Source organism: Centruroides vittatus, unplaced genomic scaffold (assembly GCF_030686945.1).
Source record: "Centruroides vittatus isolate TY-2023 unplaced genomic scaffold, ASM3068694v2 scaffold_576, whole genome shotgun sequence".
NCBI lineage: Eukaryota > Metazoa > Arthropoda > Arachnida > Scorpiones > Buthidae > Centruroides > Centruroides vittatus.
Genome location: NW_027122713.1, coordinates 3051343 through 3074606, shown reverse-complemented (window position 1 = coordinate 3074606; position 23264 = coordinate 3051343). Strand labels below are relative to the sequence as shown.

At 30.5% G+C, this 23264-nt stretch overlaps 1 protein-coding gene across 2 annotated transcripts in view; it reads left to right on the top strand.

Moving 5' to 3' along the window:
* The first annotated feature begins 5622 nt into the window (after nucleotides 1–5622).
* Nucleotides 5623–23264, top strand: part of LOC136989489 (GTPase KRas-like) — a 42217-nt gene continuing 24575 nt past the window's right edge. Inside the window, exons 1-2 of one of the 2 annotated variants that reach the window (XM_067287664.1) lie at nucleotides 5623–5770; nucleotides 5847–5933. In XM_067287664.1, coding sequence (XP_067143765.1) covers nucleotides 5903–5933 — 31 coding nt within the window. In that variant the 5' untranslated portion in view covers nucleotides 5623–5770; nucleotides 5847–5902. Of the gene's footprint in view, nucleotides 5934–23264 lie in introns of both variants that reach the window. The other variant, XM_067287663.1, reaches the window with a different exon arrangement.

Sequence of the window (23264 nt, the reverse complement as noted above, 5' to 3'; positions counted from 1 at the left end):
CTGGATATGTCGGTCCCCGTCCCTTACCACCCGGTCCTGGCCGAATCCATAATGGGCTTGCTATTAGAGGTCCTCTTAGTGCCCACAGGGCGGAAAGAGTTACAAAAAAAAAAAAAAAAAAGCTACTTTCTGATCTCAAAAACGACATCCAATAGTTTATTAATTTTTTTAATTAATAGACTTTATTAAATATACGTTTAATTAAGTTGGGGGGTCGGAAATCGCAATAAAAAGTGTAATTTTTGAAAAATATTTAGAAATATACGGCCAGCTACTGTAGTATTCACCCTACTTTAGACCCTTCACCTCCTGAGACTTCTATGGAAACGTCCCCGAGTTTTTTTCTGATTTCTTAAATCATCGTCTCCGGGCGAGACTAAGTTATGAGGTGGCAACCCTAACCACGAATGAGATAGCCCTAGAAGTTACAGCGCCTGGACAAAAAACAAGTCGTCATAAAAATAGTGTAGTTACTTCGGAAAATGAGTTAGTTTACATCAGTAAACAAATTCAATAATGAAATGAGAACTTAATTAACGGTTATTGTGTTAACAATTACCTTTTTAGAATCTATGCTTATTAAGTAGCAGGTAAGCCCGGCGTTGCCCGGGCAAAAGACAAGAATAAACATTTATGAGACTAAGCGTATAGACGCTAGTTAATATTTTCTCCGCTTGTGGCGCTGACGATCGGTGACATTCCATCGTCAGCGTTTCAGGTACATAGCAGAGGAGTTTGGAGACCTCTCTGCATTTAAGTGTTTAACTCGTTAATGCAGGTTGAAAACTTTTGACAATTAAAAAACGAGCTGTTGCAAACGATGTTCCCTAGTTCGTGAAAAAATGCATGGAAATGCTTCGAAAAAAGCGAAATAATAATACAGTATTTTTCACACCTTTATTTTCATAAGACATTTTTAGGAAGAAATAATAACCGAGTATTATTAGCACGGAAAATACAAACATTTCCATACTAATACCATTTAATGATCTCTGTTCGATTCTTAAAGGTACCAGTGGTTAATCGTTATTGTAAACATCTTTTTTTTTCCTCGAAAAGTACGCAAACTCAGCAAAAGTAGATAACCTACAGTATATTCTGTCTACCATGATAAATTTTACATTTTCGGACCATATATGATAACTTTTTAAATGTTGTGTATTAAATCTGTTATAAAATTATTACTTTTGTTAATCAAGACTCTTTGTAAGAAGAAATACCGATATAACTCTTCAAAAAAATTTGCTTATTTTTCGCAACTCGTTTTTAGATTACTAAAAATATTGCGAAAAATATGCGCGGAAATACGGTGATATTCGAGGTGAGAACTTACTGTAATTAATATTGGAGAAGTACACAGGAATATGAACAAAAGCAACATATATTGTTTTAAAGTTGAAATTAAAAGTACAGCTATGGTAAAAGTAACATTGCTTCAGTTTATATCTCTAATAAGTTTCATTTCAATCAGTTTACATCTCTAAATAAAATTCTTTATAGAAAAAGCAAAAGCTTGCTACAAGGAAAAATTAATTTATTGAAAACTGTCATAATAAAGTGTACACTATGTTTGCGACTAAATTTTACAAACTGCAAAGAACAGAAATGTACTTATCAGAAATTTACAAATATAAAGTAGACAACATTAGACTTTTAATACTTTTTTTTGAGGCGGATTTATGCTGCAGTCAGAACTTTTTCCACAGTTTGACTTAATTGTCCAGTCCAATTGGTCGGAAAAGGGCTAACCACTTCTGTCTCAGTGCTTCATTCGATGGGACTTCATGAAATGTAACTTTTAATCCTTCCGGAGAAATTTTAGATCCAGCATACGATGTGCAAAAAAGGAACGCAACAATTTTTAGGCATGTTTGAACTATACAATAAATGTACTTATATCCATACACCAAGCTGCTGTTGAAGAGAAAGTCCCGTCAACCGTATATAACTCGCGAATAAGTATAACAATATACAACTATAACTTTATGTAACTATTACAATTTCATAAAATAGCAATATCTGCGAACGACCAATTTACTCAACACATGATTCTCACCGATAACTAGCGCCAAAATCTTTTGCAGCGGCAAAAATGGAAACAGTGTGAATACGGCAATTTTCCTTACAGCGGACGACCTTACTAGCAAAGCGATCAAGCGGCCTTGGTGTAGGAAAACATCTTTCCTTTCGTTCAGGGTTTATATTGGAGGTTATGGCCGTTGTCGGCTTCTGTAGGAAAACATCCCGGTGGGAGGGGATTAAGTACCCTCTCATGGTCGCTCCAGTGCTGCCAGCTAAAAACGCATACGAACTAAAATAATATTGGAGTAGCCCAAGACATAGCCAAATATTAAATTTGCCGACTGAAAAGATTTCAGTTGATCGGTTTTCGGATAATCGATGCTCTGCTGTATTTCTAACTCGACTTGCCTACAGACACAACGCTGCTAGCGACACCGTTCCAAATGACAATGTTGTTCTCTCATAGTTTAGGCTGAGAGTGGAACTCGGGGGATTCCCCAATAGCGCACAAATTTATGAATGTTAGGCTCGTATTAAAATATTTATATTGTTTTTATTATTTATATGTGAAATTTATTTAAGTAAAAATTATTTTATATATTTTTTATTTCTATTATTTCTAAACATGAATCCATTGTAAATTTATAACATATTTGAAAAAAAAAATTGATCTGGCATCGATTTTTCAGCGAGCTCCCAAATATTTTTCGCAGCGGCTGGATGGCCGAGCGGTCAAGGTTAGCAGCCTGCCGCCCTGGGGGACCCGGGATCGAATCCGGACGGGTAGAAAAATCCCCACGTATTTTTCGAGGGGTGGTCCGTCCGGATATGTCAGTCCCCGTCCCTCACCACCCAGGCGCCCCATTGTGGGCCTGGCCGAACCCATAATGGGCTTGCTATAAGAGGCCCTCTTAGTGCCCACAGGGCGGAAAGAGTTAAAAAAAAAAAAATATATATTTTTCGCGACGCCCTTGGGGTCGCGACCCCCACTTTGAGAATCACTGGTCTAGACGGACTGCGTGGAATATTTTAAATAAGGTTGTTAATTCTCTCTTACAAGTTAGTGTTAAATGAAAATGAAAAAATAATTTCCTTGCCATCACAGAGCAGAATGATGTAAGAATGGAATTTTTTATATCCAATCTGGTTTTCCTGGAATTAGAGGTTCTATTGATGAAAAGCATATTGCTATTAAGACATCAACTGAAAAAGCAGCAACTTATTTCAATAGAAATAAGTATTACTCTGTCATCATAAGTTTACTTTGTAATGAGAAAATGATATTCAAATGATACAATTTCTTGAGAAGTCATTTCTCATATGTAAGTGAAAATTCATTGAAGTATACAAATTTATGTAATTTTGGATTATTATTAATGCTGTTCATTTCTTTACGATTTATTATTGTCGCAGTAATTATGTGAATATCTGTATAATATATATATTGTTAAATTTTATTCTTTTTTGTAAGGATTACATTTACTTTATTAAATATTTTGCTGATAGATAGCGTTACGTGTAAAGACAGCAAATCGAATATGGACAGAAATTAATTGATATGTAACAATCCATGAATATTTTCGTGTGAGATGTACTGACGGTATCTAAGCTCGATGTGTATGAACATAACTTCTGAGTTTCGTAGCAATTGGTCAAACGGTCTAGGCGTGCATAGCGAACAAACAAACAAATATCCTTATTTATATATTGTAAATAATTTAAATATTGTAAAATATTTTTATATACAATATACTATATTTATATACAATATATAAATAAGGATATTTGTTTGTTTGTTTGTTCCCTATATACCCCTAGGCCGTTTAACATTATATTTTAAAATATAATATACTTAATATTATATTTTACAATATAAATATTTTTTATATTATTTTACAGTAAAATATTATAAAATATTGTAAAAATATTGTATATAACTTGCTTGCATATAATATGAAGTACTGTACATTGTAAATAATGAGTTTGCTTTGACTTCGAAATTGTTTATCACCTGAACTCGTAGGCCGGATGGCCGAGCGGTGGTGTCAGCCTACCGCTCTGGGGGGCTCGGGATCGAATCCGAACGGGTAGAATAATCCCCAGGAATTTTTCGAGGGGTGGTCCGTTCGGTTATGTCGGGCCCCGTCCCTCACCACCTGGTCGCCCCATTGTGGGTTTGGCTGAACCCATAATGGGCCTACGAAAAAAGGCCCTCTTAGTGCCCACAGGGCGGAAAGAGTTAAAGAAAACCTGAACTCGTAAGTGACAAATTCGTAATGAAATTAATTCAATGGAAATGTGCATTATTGCAAAGAAAGAAAAATGATAAACTATAGCTCAACAACAACGCTTAACAATGCACACTGAAATAGACAGTTCCTGGAAATTTTCCACTTGGGTTCCGTGATCTGTGGTCAGAAACTAGACTCAAACGCACACTCATGTGACCCACGCACGCGCACATAAAGAATTTTGTAAGACTCTTTTTTACATTTGGGCTTTTGGAGCGTTAAAACATCAAGAAATGAAAAAAATAAAAAAATAAAACCGGAAGAAGTGAAAATTTGACAAATCACCATACTTTATGCTATATCATATGAAAGTCGGAAAAGTGAAAATTAAAAATAATGCTGATTATAATTAATAAACATTTTATTTAGTAGAATTTAGTTAATTTGTTCACAAATATAAATATTATTTTTAGTGCATAAACAAAACAAACATTTAATTTTTATTTAACTTAATGAATTCTAATTAAAATGAATCAAAGAGATTGTTTTTCACATTAATGATCAATGATACTGTTAACTATATAATGATTCAGGTTTATTTATTTTTTTAAAGTTTATTATTCATATTTTTTAAATAACGGAATGAACAAATGAAAATCGATAAATGGGCGAGGTGGCCGCACGGCAATGCGTTATCTTACTAGAATGCAGAATTTGGATTTGAATCTAATCCGGATTGTTATAAAATATCATAAGTAAAGGTCAAAAGACTGCTCTCCATCTTCTAAATTACCGGTAGTTAATTTCGTTCAAACGCCCGTATGGCCGAGCGGTTAAAGTGGAAGCCTACCGCTCTTGAAACCCGGGATCGAGTAAACCCCAAGGATTTTTCGAAAGTGGTCTGTCCTGGTATTATGACCCCAGGGTCGGATGGCCGAGCGATCAAGGCGCTCTGCGGAATCCGGGTTCGAATCCAGACGGGTCGATAAATCCCCAGGAATTTTTCGGGGAGATGTCCGTCCGGATATGTCGGGACCCGTTTCTCACCATCTGGCCGTATCATTGTGGGCCTGGCCAAATCCATTACAATCTTTCTAAAAAGGCCCTTTTAGTGAACACAGGAAGAAAAGAGTTTTAAAAAAGTCAGTCCTATTCCATCCTGGCTCGCTCGAAAGGGTAGAAATTAAGCCCGTATCGTATTAGTCACATACATCAACAAAACATAAGAATGATAATATATAAAAACATATCAAATATCTTTATATATTATTGTTAAACATCATTTTTCTGATATTAATTTATATTTAGATCAGCAGAAACTGTCAATAAACGAAAAACTGCATTAAAAAAGAAGAAGGAAAAAAAAAGAAAGAAACCAAACGACCTTTCTTCCATTTTAGTAAAGAATTTCTGTGTGAGGGGGCGCTGTCGAGTTAGCGAAAGCAAATATCAGTCTGCTATTCGATGGTCTCGTCTGAAAATATATTTTAGATATTGAGATTATTTGCGAGGAGAAAGTAAATCCTGTTGGCTTTTATATTAATTTAATAGGGTTTTAAAGTATTTTGAGTTGATTTTTATTCACGTTCTCAGTCGTAGAGTGGTTTTAACGAATGTAACGAAGGGCGTGGATTGGAAAATACTTAAGAATGACTGAATACAAATTAGTCGTGGTCGGAGGTAAGATTTTTAAAAATTAACTCCTACTCTTTATAAAGTATTCGCGTATTTTGTGCTATAAAGACATTTCTCCTGATAAATATCTTATTGATTAACAGGTTTAAGTAATTTTATTAAGGTTCACATTCATTTTCGTTCATTGGAAAAGTTTTTGTGTATTTTATTACATATAAATGCTTAAGTAAATGTAAACTGTACGCAGCTGTGTAGCATGAATTCTTCTATGCAAAATAATGAAGAATGCATAGTTAACAGCTGCATGAAATTCCCATAAAGAAACCATTATACCATGAATAATATAGTTGGTTGGAGGAAATGAATCGTCTCGTTTAAACAGAATAGATCTATTTATTAATGTGTTGGCTTTCGTATTCAATTTATTGCATGCAACCGTTTGACATATGCCAAAACTTAAATGTCAAAAATCTTATTTATTACGATGTCCTTGTGATGCAGGACTGCGATTTCTAATCGTGTTTTAATTTAATAATTGGGGCCTCCAACAGTAAGATTTGAGGTCCAAATGAGGGGTTTTGTCCCCCCGAGAATTGTAGGCTCCCAATATGAACAAAAAAGTCAAAGGAACCATATCTGTACGTGCAACCCTTTGCAAGATATTCTCCTCCAAAGGTCAGTTTTTAACATATATTTGTATACTGTCTATTCTGTGCTCTGGATTGTCAAGGCTTGCTATTGCTTGCCTTGACCGAGGCTCTGCATATAGTAGTGCACTTCGGTACGAGCGACGGCAAAGCACTGAAGTACCCGGGTGGGGCGAGCCCCCACACTCCCCTAAAACTATATAACATCAAGTACTCCACGAGTGAGCTACTTGAAGCCTGCATAGTCACATGGACTAAATAGTTAAATGCGATAGTCTTAGCAAAGCTACGCGACTCGTGATCTCGTGCAACTTGATTTTGGGGGGCTGTATCTCGCAAAGGGTCACATGCACAGGTATGGTTCCTTTTGACTTTTTTCTCCTATGGGTATGCTTATCGGCTCTGATAGGTCCCAATTATCTCTTTTGGAGCTTGAATTGGGCCCTTCCAGCATCTAAGTTTTCTGTATCTGATCTCAATTTTCATTTTTCTCTGTTCTTGAGAAGATTTTGAATTGAAATTGTGTGACTTCTGGTCCAGACTGAAAGTTCGTATGTAGTTAATTGAGACCTCTGGCCCAAGCTTTCCATATCTGGTTTTGATTTTTGTCTAACTGTTCTTGAGATTAATGAAGGACGGATAGATAAGTGTTGAAAATTCAAGTTTTAATATAATAGGTCTATCTATATTATATTATATTTATGATAACAGGCTGAAAGAGATGAAATAGACCTGGTCCAGTCCAAATGTGGAGGCCATCCTCCTTCAAAAAATCCCAAAAATCTAATTGTCCACTGTTGTGACTAAATGGATGTCAGTAGTTGGTCACAAGTATGTGCCTGAAATATGTGACTGGCCACAGGAGTTTTCTGGTGTTACTCACATATCTGATATCTAAATAGGGGCATGTTTCTAATAGAAAATTTTCCCATAAGATATTCCCCCTTGGCACCCATGTGTTGTGTTGCTGTAGCCCATAAAACCAAATAAAAAATTATTGTAAAAAAATGAGTAAAATCAATAAAATAAATTAATTCAAATTTTTAACTTGAAAGAAATTTTAATTTATCACTTTTATAAAGGAGCTGTATGATTGTCTTTTGTTCTGGGGTCCAGGCAAAATGATCCTACTTATTTAAGTTTCTTATTTAACTTGCATTAAGTTTAATCACATTTTGTAGTATTTTAAATGTTTAATGGCTAGCTTTACCAATACCAATTTATAAAGATATGTATAATATGAAGCTAATTTTAATGCAAGAAAATAATTACATAAACAATTATATATTCCTGTATTTTTTTTGTGTGTGTGTATACATGAAAATTATTCTAGTCTTGTTAGGTCAATTGCATGCAGATCATGTGTACAATACTAATGGAATGTTAGGTATTTACAGCTATTTTGACTAAAATTAACTTACAGGTGAATGCAGTTAAAGCTGCCAAAAATAGTACTGTACAGGGTTATTTTTATTGGGTAAATGAAAAAAATTACCGAAAATAGTATTCCCATTTATTTAGAAACTTAAATAAGGAATTTGAACAACAAAGATGAATAATTTTTGAGATTCTTACACATGCTGTTCTGAGAGATAGCTGGTATATTAAATAGATGTATTTTATATTCAATATAAACAGCTTTTCCTTGAAACCCTTTATTTTTAAAAACTTTGTTTTTGGACAAATATAATAACTAATATTTATTTTTAATGGAATTTTACTTACTTTTATTTTATGCTTAAGATATTGTTCATTAAAAATTGACTGTGGGTGGAAAATTCCAAATTATCACTAAAAAGGGGGGAGGCAACTATAATATAAAAACAACATTGAAGTTTATGATTTAATATTTGTGATGTAGATCATATTATGTTGTCTGATTTTGTATTAATAAGCTTCCTTAAATGATTGCTGTTTGGATAAAATGTTTTATACATTTATTCTGTTACCCATGTTATTAATTCCAAGTATTCAATACAGTGAGACAAGGTTAGACTATGATCCTAGACTCCCTTAACCTTCAGACTCTAGTGGAACTCTTCATTTCCAAATTTAAATAAGCTACTTATACACCTTTTAACAAATTTATGTTAACATTTCCTTACTCCTCTTTCTTGTCTATAATTAGTTCTTTTTACATTCTCAACATTAATTACAAGCTAATATATTTACTTCAAAAAATATTATGTTGTTCATGTTGATTTTATTTTAGTAATAATAATTTTAGGTGCTATTATAAATTTTATCATTATCTGTTCTATACAGTAAAACCTGTGTAAACAAATCACACAGTAATAATTTTTTTTTCGTTTTGAACAGGTTTTAGTATTTTTTTAAATTTTATTTTTAAACTATATCAGATAAATGTCTCACGTTTACATTCATATTTTAATAGTAAAATCACTAACATAATGTGTGTAAAAAATTTAATGTAAATTTTGAATTGTTACATCATGGCAATTTGAGTATTAAATTTGGCAAGTTAAAAACATGCTTGATACTAATGATCATCTGTTTGTTCACATAAAAACATTAAATAGGTGTAATTAAATTAAAATAAAGTATACTTCAATTAACATAATTTTATATCTTTTTTGTTAATAGTTATAAAAATTAAAATTTCATTACTTAAATCTATCATCATTTAAAAAAAGTTCAATGCTATTAATAATCTAATCTTGCTTAATTTTTTTAATATTAAATATTAAAATATAAAAAAAATAGTCTCTCTTTAGCATTTATAAAATTCATTTTTTTATGAATTTATTTACTCTTCTTAGATTTTTTATTTATTATATATAAAATTAATTATTACAGATTTTTAAAGCATTACATGTAGTCAAGCCTACCTATAGCAAATTTGGAAATGTTGGAAAAAAAATTTGTACTCATATCACTAACACTTCTTAATAGACACACTTATTTACAAATTTATTATCTCTTCATCAACCAATGTGATAATCTCCACTTTCATCTTCATGAAAAGAAACTTTTCATTTCTGTTTAGGTGACAGGCATATCAAAACACTTGTGGATGACACACACATACCAATGTATTGTACAGCAATTTACTCTCTGCTGTACAATACATTTCACAGTAGGGGCTAAATTAGCTAACTTGGAGGTAAACTACAAATTGAGCAAAACCAAATGACATTCCTAAATTACTTTTTGACAAACAATACTTAAAACCTGTAGGAATCCAGTTTTAAATGTTTCAATGAGGAGGAACTAGAGAGAATGTTATACCTGGAAGAATATATGCATTAGTGTTATAGTGTCTTATCTGAATCCTTCTTGAAGAAAAGACTTTATCTTTAGCTAAGAGGAACTTTCTTTTGTTTGAATTGTAACTTTGCCTAGTTTTCCATAACAGGTTCAAGAACTTTAATGTATCTAACACACTTCTGTATATTAATTACTTTATAATTAGGTGAGCATAATATTCATATTGCACATTCAAAAATACAGAAAAAACAAATGATAGTAACTAATAATTCTTAAAAACCCATTTTGCTGTAATTGAACTTGATGTATTAAACAGTCTAGTGGAAAACAAAGTTTCAGTAATCTTTTAGTGTATTTAATTGCAATAAACAGTCTTATTAATAAATGTAGTAATTTATTAAATTACTAAAAATTAATAACAATTGTAAACAACATATCTTTGCTTATTATGACTTGCATTCTTTGTTACAACTACTTTTCACTTTTCTAATATAGTAATATTTGATGAAAGGCATAAAATGAATTAGCACACAACAAATATCAAATATATAAATTCCTGATATTCAAATTTTGTGCAAATTCATTATTCCTACTTTATGCTTTTCATCAAATATTACTATAGTTTCTATATTAAAATTTAACAAGCAGAAATGAGACTCTAGCTGGAATGAGATTTATTTCACTTCTAAAGTAACCTATTAAGTGCTTCTTAAAATTAAGTAGCTATACAGTCACTGTACAAAAATGCAAAATATCATATTTAAAAGTTCTTGACTTTGAAACATGAGCTGCCATGAATACTAAATAATAATGGGCAAACATTGGTGTTTTACTTGTTTAATATATTGTTATTTACTGTTTATTATACATTTATTGAAGAAATATAAAATATTAAATTAGTTATTTTAGATAAATTTTTTTAATAATGCTAACACTATCAATATAGTCACTATTAATATAAATATTTAATTAATTTATTCAAATTAAATCAAATAAAAACATCTCTTATTTATGAAAATTTATACTCTTACCACAATCCAACAAATGATTGAGTACAACTAATTATTGTATAGTCTGATGGAGGCTCATATTTGAACACTGTGTTATATGTGAATATTTTTACTCTTAAATCAGAATAATACCAAAATAAATTTAAGTTTGTTGTAAGAATTAAAAGAATGTCATTGTTATATTTCAAAATATTTATAAATATGAAAGAAAATGCTGTTAATGGTTATGATACTTAAACCTTGTAGTCGTCACCCACTCATGATTAATAAAAATGACATTACAGATCAAGTCAAACCACCTACGAGAATAGAAAATTATCACAAACCAATTTAATATTTGTTTATGTTGAATAGCATTAAACTGTTAAATTGAAAAATGAATACAGGTATACCTTGGGTTATATCGTTTCGAGTTAAGTCATTCTCGATTATACGTCATTTGTCAAAAAAAAATATATATATATATGAAAAAATAAAAATCAAGTTTAAATAATTTTATTCGACTTTACGTCTGTCCGCCACAAATATTGAAGTCATAATATCACTACAAAAGCATTAGAAGCACATAAAATCATGTTACTATAAAATAAATAAGAATAAAAGTATATAAAATCATATTAAAATATGCACATTTACAGTAAATGTTAATACTGTACAGTACATTATAAATCCTAGAGAATGAAATATGAAAGCATCTGTGACTCTGTGTTGTCTTATTTAGTGGTATTTATTGGTAAATTTAATGTAAGTTAGTTTATTTTCTACTACTGCAAAATAATTTTAATAACTATTTGTATTTAACCTTAAAAAAAAAAAAAACAACTTATAATGTCTTAGAGAAACCACATTCACAAATAGAGTCTGCGATGTACTGTAAACATCACCAAATTGTAAACATGTAGGCCTACTGTACATGTATTCGAAAATTTAGATTACTTTTTTCCTGTACTGTATTAAAAACTAAAACCTTATTTGTTTGTAAGCTTAAAATAGATTCTTATTAACCATATATTATTAAAAGTGCATTTATAAATAAAATACAGAACTTGGAATGGTTATTTGTAGTTTAGCCTAGTGACAAGTGAATTTGACTTGAGTCATTTTTCGACTTGAGTTGCCTCTCCTGGAACCAATTAGCAATGTAAGGTGAGGTATACCTGTATATCAAATTTAATGTGAAGACAAAGCACAATGTTTATTCATTTGTACATTACCACTAGTAAAAGAAATAAAAACAAATTCATTTTTAGAAGAATGTCATAACTTGTAATAAAAAATGATTATTTTATAATAACTTTGTTTGTTCTAGATCAGGGATGGCGAACCTTTTTGAGTCCGCATGCCATATTGTAAGCATACTTAGCTTTAAAGATGTTAATGCGTGCCAATGTCTTAGACTTCAAATAATGATATTTAAAGAAATTAAATGAATATGCTTTAATTTGAATAAATGTAAAAAATCTGATTGAAAAAAAAGATGATCAGGTGATAAACAGAAAGGATGATTGAAAAAGACAAAAATCATATGATACATTACGTGCCATATGATTTCTCTTACGTGTCACAGGTTTGCCACCCCTGATCTAGATAATGGTTGAGTAAGCATGAGGACATTCAAAGAAAGTAATATTAATATAACTTAAGTCGTTCTCGATCCTGGACTCAAGTTGTCTCACCACTCCACACGCACACCTGGGTCTGTATAATAAATAAAATTCAACTTACTCGAGCCTCTAACCAGTGTGAAAAATAAATTCGAAGAAACAAACGTTTTCTGAACACCTTCCGTGTTCTTCATCAGGTAAAATAGCTGAATTCCTTAGGGTCGATTTACACACAACAGTGACGTGCCGGCACAGTGCAGTAAGCATCGATAAATATCGCACATAGCCAATCAGAGTTTCATGTATGACACTTGTATGATTGACAGAATACAGATCCCGTGTCATAGATGAAACTCTGATTGGCTATGTATGATATTTATCAATGTTTATGCACTAAACGGTCACTGTGCCGGCATGTCACTCTTGTGTGTAAATCGACCCGTATTCTGGAACACCATTACAAAATTTTAAAATAAAATTGAATGATGATAATTCAATTGTGCTGTGTCCATTGTGTAAGCGTTGTACCTGTTGTGTTCCCTGCCATTCAGAATCGCATTTACTCTGCCCATTGGGAGGGTGTCCCGATGAGCATTCCGGTGTCTGGAGACTTATGTGAGTTAGTGGTGAGACAACTTGAGTCCAGGACCCTTCCGAGATTCATGCAAGACATCATGCTGTACAGACAATACATAGATGATGATATTATTATATGGAAAGTAATATTGAATATCCAATAGTATGAGCAGAATCATTCACTAAACTTATCAACCTATTATTACTCAAAAATTATGGCAAATGCAGCCAATTTTGGCAAACTGAAAGTTTGTCAAAAATGAGAAGAGTAAATTAAACAGACAAATTAGAACAGAAAGTTAATCTAGTTAAATTAAACTAATTAAGCTAATTAACCATAAAATTAAAAAGAAACTATTTGTGATGTGTATTCACAAATAAAAATTTCCATTACAAATAATAGGAATTAAGCTAAAAACTATTCTATTTGCCTAACACTTGTTTAAAGACAAAAATTTTCTCGTGCAGAAAATAATTTAAAGAGAAACAAGTAATATAAAAATAAATATTTTAAAGTGAATTTCTACTTAGGTCAACAAAGAAAAATTTTATTTTAGTTACTTTTTATTAAATAATTACAAAGTTTGCTTTTTTTCTCCTTGCGCCTTCTTTGGTTCAAATCGGCATATTGCTGACAGGCGTCACAGTTTAAATTTAATTAATTAATGAATTAATATTTGAAAAAACTGTATTAACATAGTGTCATCCACTACAAGTTTAAAAAAATGTAGATGAATAAAAGATAGAGTAGATGAATAAAAAGTATTTTATTAACGATTGAAAATTTGAACAAGATATATAAATAAATAAAAAAAAAAAAAAAAAAATATATATATATATATATATAGGGAGATTGTGAACTAATAGTAGGAATTTAAAAAAGGATGTAAAAAGTGCATTTATTCAATTTACTAAATACAAAAAACCAATACCTTAGAATTTAGAGGAGATCTGTAAAGCAGAGATCCTATTTTGATGAATAAAATTAACTTTATAACAAATAATTTCATTCAAATCAACAAATCATAATGTCAGTTTGAAAGCTATTACATGTTAGTTTTAAAATGCTGTTAGGATTTGTTGGACTAAACTAAGCTAATTATAATGCAATATATAAAATAAATTTAAATATGTTTATTTATTCAATTAAGGAATGTAAAAAAGTGAGATGATCTGCTATACATAATAGATATGCATAATTAAAAAATTCAAAAGAAAACACCATAAAATGACACAAATAATTACCTTAATTCATTGATGATCATCCGATTATTTTAATGTACAGAAATCCAATGTCCATTTGTGATAAAGCAATACTCTTTAAATTATCTATGCACTGTACTCTAATGCTCTTTCATTCATTTGTTTAATAGTTTTATATTTAGAGCCCATCTAAAATTGTTCCTGTGTTTTGTGAGTTTAATCAAATACACACTGGCCTTTTTCTATCCTTATTAGATCTTAGAATTTGTACAGCTTGGTAAATGCTTGACATTTAGTTTGGTGTTTCCATTTTTGGTGTATGAATCTAAAAGTGCAGTCACATACAGTTTATATCTGACTGTATATTTTCTTATAGCATTGTTTTGACATAAATCTTCATACCTAATATCTGAGTTAGTTAGAAGGTTAAATTTTTAAAATTACAATTATCACTTCGATAGAAAAACCATGTGAATCATCTAGGCTATCTGAGTAATTTTCATAAACTTCTGTATTCTGTGTTTCATCAGAAAAGGAGTGAGGGGTATAGCTCTTTTTATAAGTGCATCAATGAAATCAGGCTTTTGATACACCCTAGTTAAATATCTATCATATGACTAAGATCATCAGATGTAAGAAGTTTACAGCAATTGTATTTATTTGATCTGTGGCATTATTGTTAAGAAAATCCTGTATAGGATTCTTGTCTTTCCATATTAGTAGTATGTTTTCTACATATCAACAGATGATCTTTGTGGCATTTATATATATTTAACCACTTTTTCCTTTACTTCCTGACAACTTTCTTTGCCAGATCACCTGATACTAGAGACCCCATTGGAAGCTGAACTTGTCTGTAGAATTTATTATTTTAACTATAATGTTAGTTAGTTAGAATAATATCTACTCCTAAATATTCATATACTCTTATACACTTATATTTAAGTGTCTAAATTAACCTCCTTGCAGATTAAATTTCTTGTTAATTAACACACTGACTGTTTCAATCTTAACAGATGGAAAGACTAATGTACTAGTAATGAACACAGTTAAAAAATCCTTCCCCTCTAACCTGAGAAAAATTGCTTTGATTACTTCTAATGAAATACTCTACATAATAAATCAGTTATATATAATAAGTTATAATAATTAAGAATATATATATATTCTTAATTATTAATGTATAAAGTTTGAGTTTCAATTGATAACTAGTCTTTAAATAAAATTGATAATAATTGTTTATGCAGTGACATGCTTGAGGAAATATTTATTATTCAATTGTTTAAGTTAATTTGTTGAAAACTAGCTGCTTTAAATTATTTCTAGTAATAGATTGTTTTAAATAGATGTTTGTTTAAAACAGCATTAGAGGTCTTTAAAAAAATACTTGAAGTCAACTATGATTTTGAGATTTAAAAAAATATATAGTTTTGAAAAATTCTTTCAATTGTTCAATAAATATGCATTTTAATTTGTATCTAAAAAGCAGTTTTCTTTTGAACAGTGTTACAGGATGTTTAATTTTAATATGTAGAGTAGGAGAGCCTATTGTTGCTTTCTTTCAGTAATCGACCATGTAAGCCAAAATTCATGCATAATTAGTCCATTAGAGTAGGTTTAGTCAAGCTATCTTCACAGGAAGCATCATAAGACAGCCTCTTTTGTAATGACATGTAAGAATAACAGGTTGTCTCACTCTCAGCAATGGGAAAAATTAGTGCGCAACATCCCTTCTGGTAGTTGACTGCATAGTGAGGCATTGTGGGTCTTTAGATAATGAGGACTCCATGTTTCAGATGCTTGTTTTCTACAAAATGTCTGTTATTGAGTTTGCTTATCTTTTCACAGTTTTGTGAGGCTCTTTGCAAAGGAAAACCCAGTTGTCAACTGCCATAAACAATCATGTGACCTGCTGGCCGCGCTTTGGATGAACAGCCCATGATTAAATTTTTTTTCATAATGTAAACAAAGGTTTAATAAAAAATAATTTCCTGTGACAAGTATAGAACAAACTATTTTCATGTATAAGTTTTGCTTTTCATGTTACTACACATCATAATAAGAAATATCAAAGTTGAAAACAGCATTAAGCAATTGACTACTGGTGCTCTTACACTATATATGTGTGTGTATATATATAACATATATATATGTGTTATAATACTATTAGATAACAATAATTTTATAATTTTCCAAGTAAAAAATAAAAAAATATTTCAATCATTAAACTAATTAAAAAGAAAAAAATTATATATATATACTGTATATATAATTTTTTTTCTTTTATTGTTATTAGTATTATAATAGTAATAGTATGATAATGATAATTTATTATAGAGCTGACGGGATGGAATTAACTGTCAGTAATTTAAAATTAAAAGCTTAATTAGTAACTGTTATTTAATTACTTTATACTTTTAGTTATAAGGGTATCATATTTTAAGTAAAAAAATTAAATACAGGAACATGGCCGGCGTTATTCACATTTAATAAATATAAAATAGAAATACGACTTCACAAAGTTGGGACCTTGTCTTGTCTTTTACTTCCGCCGTTTACACCATCAGCAGTCCTTTAAAGTTCACAGTCTCTCGGAGACGACCTTTCTTTTGAGGCTACTGCCTCCGTAAAAGAATGTACAACGGAAGTAAAAGACAAGACAAGGTCCCAACTTTGTGAAGTCGTATTTCTATTTTATATTTATTAAATGTGAATAACGCCGGCCATGTTCCTGTATTTAATTTTTTTACTTAAAATGTGATAATTTAACTGTGGCGATAACACCAGAGGACGCTTTTTACCTATTTTACATTCTTTTACGGAGGCAGTAGCCTCAAAAGAAAGGTCGTCTCCGAGAGACTGTGAACTTTAAAGGACTGCTGATGGTGTAAACGGCGGAAGTAAAAGACAAGACAAGGTCCCAACTTTGTGAAGTCGTATTTCTATTTTATATTTATTAAATGTGAATAACGCCGGCCATGTTCCTGTATTTAATTTTTTTTTACTTAAAATGTGATAATTTAACTGTGGCGATAACACCAGAGGACGCTTTTTACCTGTTTTACATTCTTTTACGGAGGCAGTAGCCTCAAAAGAAAGGTCGTCTCCGAGAGACTGTGAACTTTAAAGGACTGCTGATGGTGTAAACGGCGGAAGTAAAAGACAAGACAAGGTCCCAACTTTGTGAAGTCGTATTTCTATTTTATATTTATTAAGGGTATCATAATTTAAATGCTTGTTTTTGTTTAAAAAAAAAAAATATATATATATATATATATATATACTCTACACACAATGCCATCTGTAACCACCCAGTAAATTAGTCTGGTGGCCATGGGAATTTGAAGTTTCTTCTTGTACTTTTGTCTGGATTAAAGGAGGTGCAGACTGTCATTTGCCAGAAATTTGATGATGTACCATATATATATATAAAATAAACATTACTAGTTTAACTTAATTGAAACCATTGAGTGCACACAAGCAAATTATCACAAATAAAATCAAGTACTCATAGAATAGCAAATACAGGTGCAAATTCAAATTCTCAACAATTGTCTGGCACCTCCTCTAATCTGGACAAAATTATGAAAGGAACTTGAAATTCTTGCATCCACCAGACTAGTTTACTGGGTAGCTACAGATGGCATTGTGTGAAGAACATGCTTATTTAGTTATTTAAATTGTACTTGGTGATGATATTGCAATCTTACGGTGTTAGTGTATTTTGCTGAAGTTTAGCCCTAGCTATGGCTACTAAGAGATAAGTGTCAGTAGTGGAGTCAAATATAATTTACAGTTAATATTTAAGTTTCTAGTAGTTCATAGTGTACTTCTAACACACGAGAGGTGTATAGCTTAATTAGTGGGTTAGAGGTACTGTACATTGATGAATTATTATGTGACCATAGTTGGTCCAGCAAAATGGCTTATCCGGCAAGGGTTTGGAACCAAGGATGCTGAAAATTCACTGGTGTACCTGTACTGATGTTTGCCAGGTTGCATATTTAAATCCTGCGTGATAGATGTTGTTTGGTTTATAATGGGATTACTTGTAACTACAAATATATATATATAGATTTGTGCTTTAGAAAGAAAACAAGAACAACTTGTTTCATGAATCTTGGCCAGGCTGTGTAAAAGTGAGCAGTAGCAAGGACCAGTCTACTTAGTGAAGGGAATGGCTTTTTGATGAATCTTTGACAGGTCACTGCATTACTATAAAGGAACTCTCTAACTTTTAAAACTTTCAGATCCCCAACTGAGTATTGTGCATTGTCAGGACAAGATATGCAAAATGATTTGTACTAACTGAATAAAGATGAATAACCTGCCAAGTGTTTGAAAAAGTCACTTCACTGTCAGCATAAAGCAACATAAATCACATGGTTTCATTGATATCAAACAAAATTTTTACAATGCTTAATTTTCCATGTAATCTAGTCATATTGGTTTAAATATTAAAGCTTAATATTCAAATGTAAATGTGGCTGTACTTAAAAATCTAATAAAATATTGTAAAAAAAAAGTTTAACTGCTATATAAATTGTCATGTCAAAAGTGGAGAACATTTCAAATATTAAAAAATGCTTTCAGGAAATCAAACTGTTCTTTAACATCAGACACAAGCACCTGACTGGATAGAATTACTGAGCACTGGTAGTTGGTTGTGGGTTCTTACCTCGACAATGGGTTGGCCATATGAAGTTTTCAGATTTTCTTTGCATATATAACATCTAAATAGAGGCCAATTCCCATTAAGAAAAAGCTTGTCAAGAGGCAGCCTTCCTTGGAAGATTGCCCATGTGTGGCATTTCCTTGTTCTATTAAACCAAAGCTTTAACATTTATAATCTTTCCACTTTTAATGTGTGCTAGTAAAAGAGTTGTTTTTCTACAATTATTCAGTGTATGTTTATTATTTATATCCAGCTTTTAGGTATTTATTAATATAATTAATATGTATTTTTAGCATTTCATAAGTAAGTATAAGAAAAATATAAAAAAAACATGCATTTTTTTTCTTTCTAATAAAATCAATGATTTTATTAGAAAGAAATTTCAGTTTGTGGTAAAAAAAAATGTACTTACAGAATATGAATAATCAACTCAAAAGAAAAAAGGACTTTTTGAACAAAACAAAGAGTATGATTTCAAAAATGTAGAATATAATTAGAAATTACAATTTTAATTTCAACTCTAGATAATGTTTAAAATTCACCAAAACAACAAAATTTTAAATGTCAGTTTTTGACAATTGTTTTTTGTTACTCTTTTAAAAGTTTTTAGTTTGATATCCAAATCATGCAAATAATTCATTAGTCTTAATTAGGGCAATAATGGATGTTTAAGAGTATTAGTCAGCAATATGAAATATCTGTGTTCGTTTGATGGTTTATCAAATTTAATTAAAATATAATAAGACACATTCATTCTTTTATTAAATAAGACAAAGTTTATTAAGCCAAGCAATCTTGCTGAAATTATTGGACTATTTTTGGGCTATGTTAATAATTAATTAGTTAATTTGATAGAGGTAGATGATTAAGCCACTATCTCCTATTAATTTTAACAATTATAATATATTTAATTTAATTTAGAACTGGCAGTGCACCCGCATGGTAAGCGGGAGTTGTGGGTTCAAGTCCCACTTCTGGCCAAATCTTTTCTCTTGAATCTGCAACTCCTGCTTATTGTGTGGATGCATTGCCAGTTCTAAATTAATTTATTATAATTATTAAAATTAATGAGATGATGGCTTAACCACCCATCTCTAGTCAAATTAATTAACAATTATTAATGTAGTCCAAAAGTAGTCCGATCATTTCGACAAGATTGTTTGGCTTAATCAATGAAATCAGATTAGGAATTGTTTAGACAAAATTTATTTAGTTTGAAACTAAATATTTAAAAATCATAACTTCATTTAATTATTTTTATTTAAAAATATGTTTCCTCTTCTCTTTAATATACATTATTTTCTGTGAAAACTACAGAAGAATACTAACACCAAAGTAGTCTTGTGGAGTTTGTTGATTGTACGAAGACAAAGGTCAAATTATATTAAACAGATGTCATTATCATTTGCAGTTAATAGATTGCAAATAATTTGCAATTGATGAGATACAGTAGTACTCTTTGAAAGGGCAAATTAAATCTGATTATTCCTCACAAATATCCTTGTTTATTAATTAGTGATCAAATTCCAAGCTTGGCATTATCAATTTTTTTAATTAAAAAAATAATTACTTAGCTTTCTAAAATTACAACTACGATTATTTTTTAATGCCTTTCTTTTTTATTGGACAAACTGATCTTGTCTAGTGCTGCAAAATCCCAAATGCCAACTGCAAACAACAGTTATTTATATATTAGTGGAGTGCAATATAGGTCAAAAATAGTTTTTCTGCTCTTCAACCTTAAGTCATAATTATCTTAACAAAATAAGTTTGTAGATATCTTTGTAAGAATTTGACTGATATATATTACTAATTAAGTATTGAAATATTAATGTTAAATTTAAAAAAGGTCATTGGAAATATGATGACAAATATTTATTTATTTTTTGCCATAAGCAGATAATGTATTTGTAATTTAATTTTTTTCTGATCGAAGTTTGGATTTCTTAACAATAATAATTCTCAAAAATTTGAAACTTCTTAGAGGAACTGGGATGAAAATTCCAAGACAAATTAGAGGGAATTTTTACAGAATATTTCTATGAAGGTCAAGAACAAGTTGTGCTCTTTACCCAGAAATGTGGTTAAGTACATTTCTGAAAAAAATTTATTCTCTAGATAATTTGAAGTATCTTCATAATACAATTCAGATATTGGTTGGATATTGAAATCCCACTCTAATATTAATTGGTTTGAGTAAATTATTTTCTGAGAAAATGAGTCACTTAAAGAGTAAAGAATAATTTGTGTTAGATGTATGTTAATTGACTGTCAGTTTCTCAGAATAAAATTGAACTGTGTTGATTCATTGTCTGATACATGAATCAGCATGTAATGCTAGAGATCTTTCTCCTCCTCTACTCACTTCTGTTATTTTCACTATTTGTATCTAGATATGTGCATTACTTAGTAATTAGCTAACAATTTAATTATTGTATATAAAAATTTTATAATTAATTTTAAGATAAAAAGTTTATTTAGAAAATGACATCTGATTTTATATTTATATATATAATAGTATAGGAGACATTGTGCATTGGTACAAGATAGTTGTGAAACATATTAAAAAGTTTTATCATATAATTTGAATGAAATACATTGCAGATTAAGGATTAGTAAAAAAAAAAGAATGAATTACATAATTTGTTTCCTTTCTCAGATACACACCTATAGCATTAAAATAATGAAGCAGTGGGTAAGGTTGAAAGTTTTTCTACCTTAACTTGCATATAAACATAAGGACATTAACAAATAATGCAATAAAATTTTAATCTTTATACAAAATACACATTCATATTATTCAATAATTGCTTGAAGTGTACAATATTATTCTAGAATAAATTTTTTAGCTAATAAAATAAAAATTAGTGTGTGTTTTTTTTTTTAAGATATGTATTTGGAACAAATCCATGAAACTTATTTGAATTTGTGAGGAGAGAAATTAAATTGGTGAATAGAGGTTTCACTGTCAAATTATTCATTGTAAATATTTTAAGGTTAGTAAACAGGTTTGAGAATATTTCTTGTTATTAGATTTTTAAGTTATATGTGAGAGCCCGCACTTGATAAAAAGACAGTTTTATTTAAGATAATTTTTGACAGATTAGCCTCTAAAATGTTTCACATTTGTTTAAAGATTTATATAATTTTCACAATATTCTGTTAAATAGAAGATGAGTGTAGTAAATAAATATATACTTGCTTACTGAAAAATCAATAACATAAAATAACCATTCAAACTTCAGCACAAATTCTTTAATATTAAGAATGTTTTCAAATGCATTAAGCGGCCATCATCAGTTACTTTCTTTAAATCGAATGTGAAATTCAAACAAATATTACGTAAATTAAATTTTAAATAATCGTCAATAAATGCGAAAAATACAAAAATTAACAATAGCTTAAAGTAAACAAAATAAAATACTCTAGGATTATTATAAACAAAGATAATCCAGGATTATCTTAATTTTACAATTACACCAACCCATCACAATAAGACTTCCAAGCGGTGGAAAGCCCATCAGCATCCCTATAGTTGATGCAATGTGTGCTCTTCTGTGCCCTGTGGATTTCCAATTTTTCCAAAAATTTTATCGCATGCTTCGATCTAGTAGACTTGATGATAGAGGCTTGGTCCCGAAAGACCGTGATGCCCTGTTGCTTGGCATAATTGGCAAGGACTATACTATCAACTGCTTTGCTCACCGACCGCTTATGTTCATTAATCCTCTTTTTTAAATTCCTCACCGTTGCCCCTATATATATATATATATATATACTAATTTAGAGTCGAACCTATGGTCCCTTAGCGGTATTGAGTATATTCCTGTTAAGGAGTTACAATCATAATTCATCTTGTCATTTCTTAATAGCTTGTATATAGTGGGATTGCGTCAATAAACAATTTGCAAGTTCTTACTTTTGGAAATCCTCTTAACACATGGCTTAAGAAAAGGTATGTAATTGAGTACCACTTTTTCTTTTTGTTGGTTTCTATTCCTCCCACGTGCCAGGTTACGATCTTTCTTGATGAGAGCATCTATTTTTTCTCCTCTGTAGCCATGCTGCAAAGCTGTTCTTTGGATATATTGTAGTTCTTTAACTGTATCAGAAATGTCCGTGCAATGCGTGTGTGCCCTCTTTATCCAAGAGCGAAATATTGCCATTTTGATATGCTCAGGATCCGCCGAGTTCTTAGGGATACTGATTGGGAGAGATGTCGGTTTATGATAAATATTGGTTCGGATTTCCCCTCCTACGCATGTTATAGTTAGATCCAAAAAATTAACGCTGCTACAACTTTTGATGTTCCAATTCTAGAGTTAGACCATAAGGGTTACGATTCATTAGATCTATAAAACGTTTGGTGTTGCGATTATCTTTCCACAAGATAAAGATATCGTCCACGTATCTTGCATATACCAAAATATCAT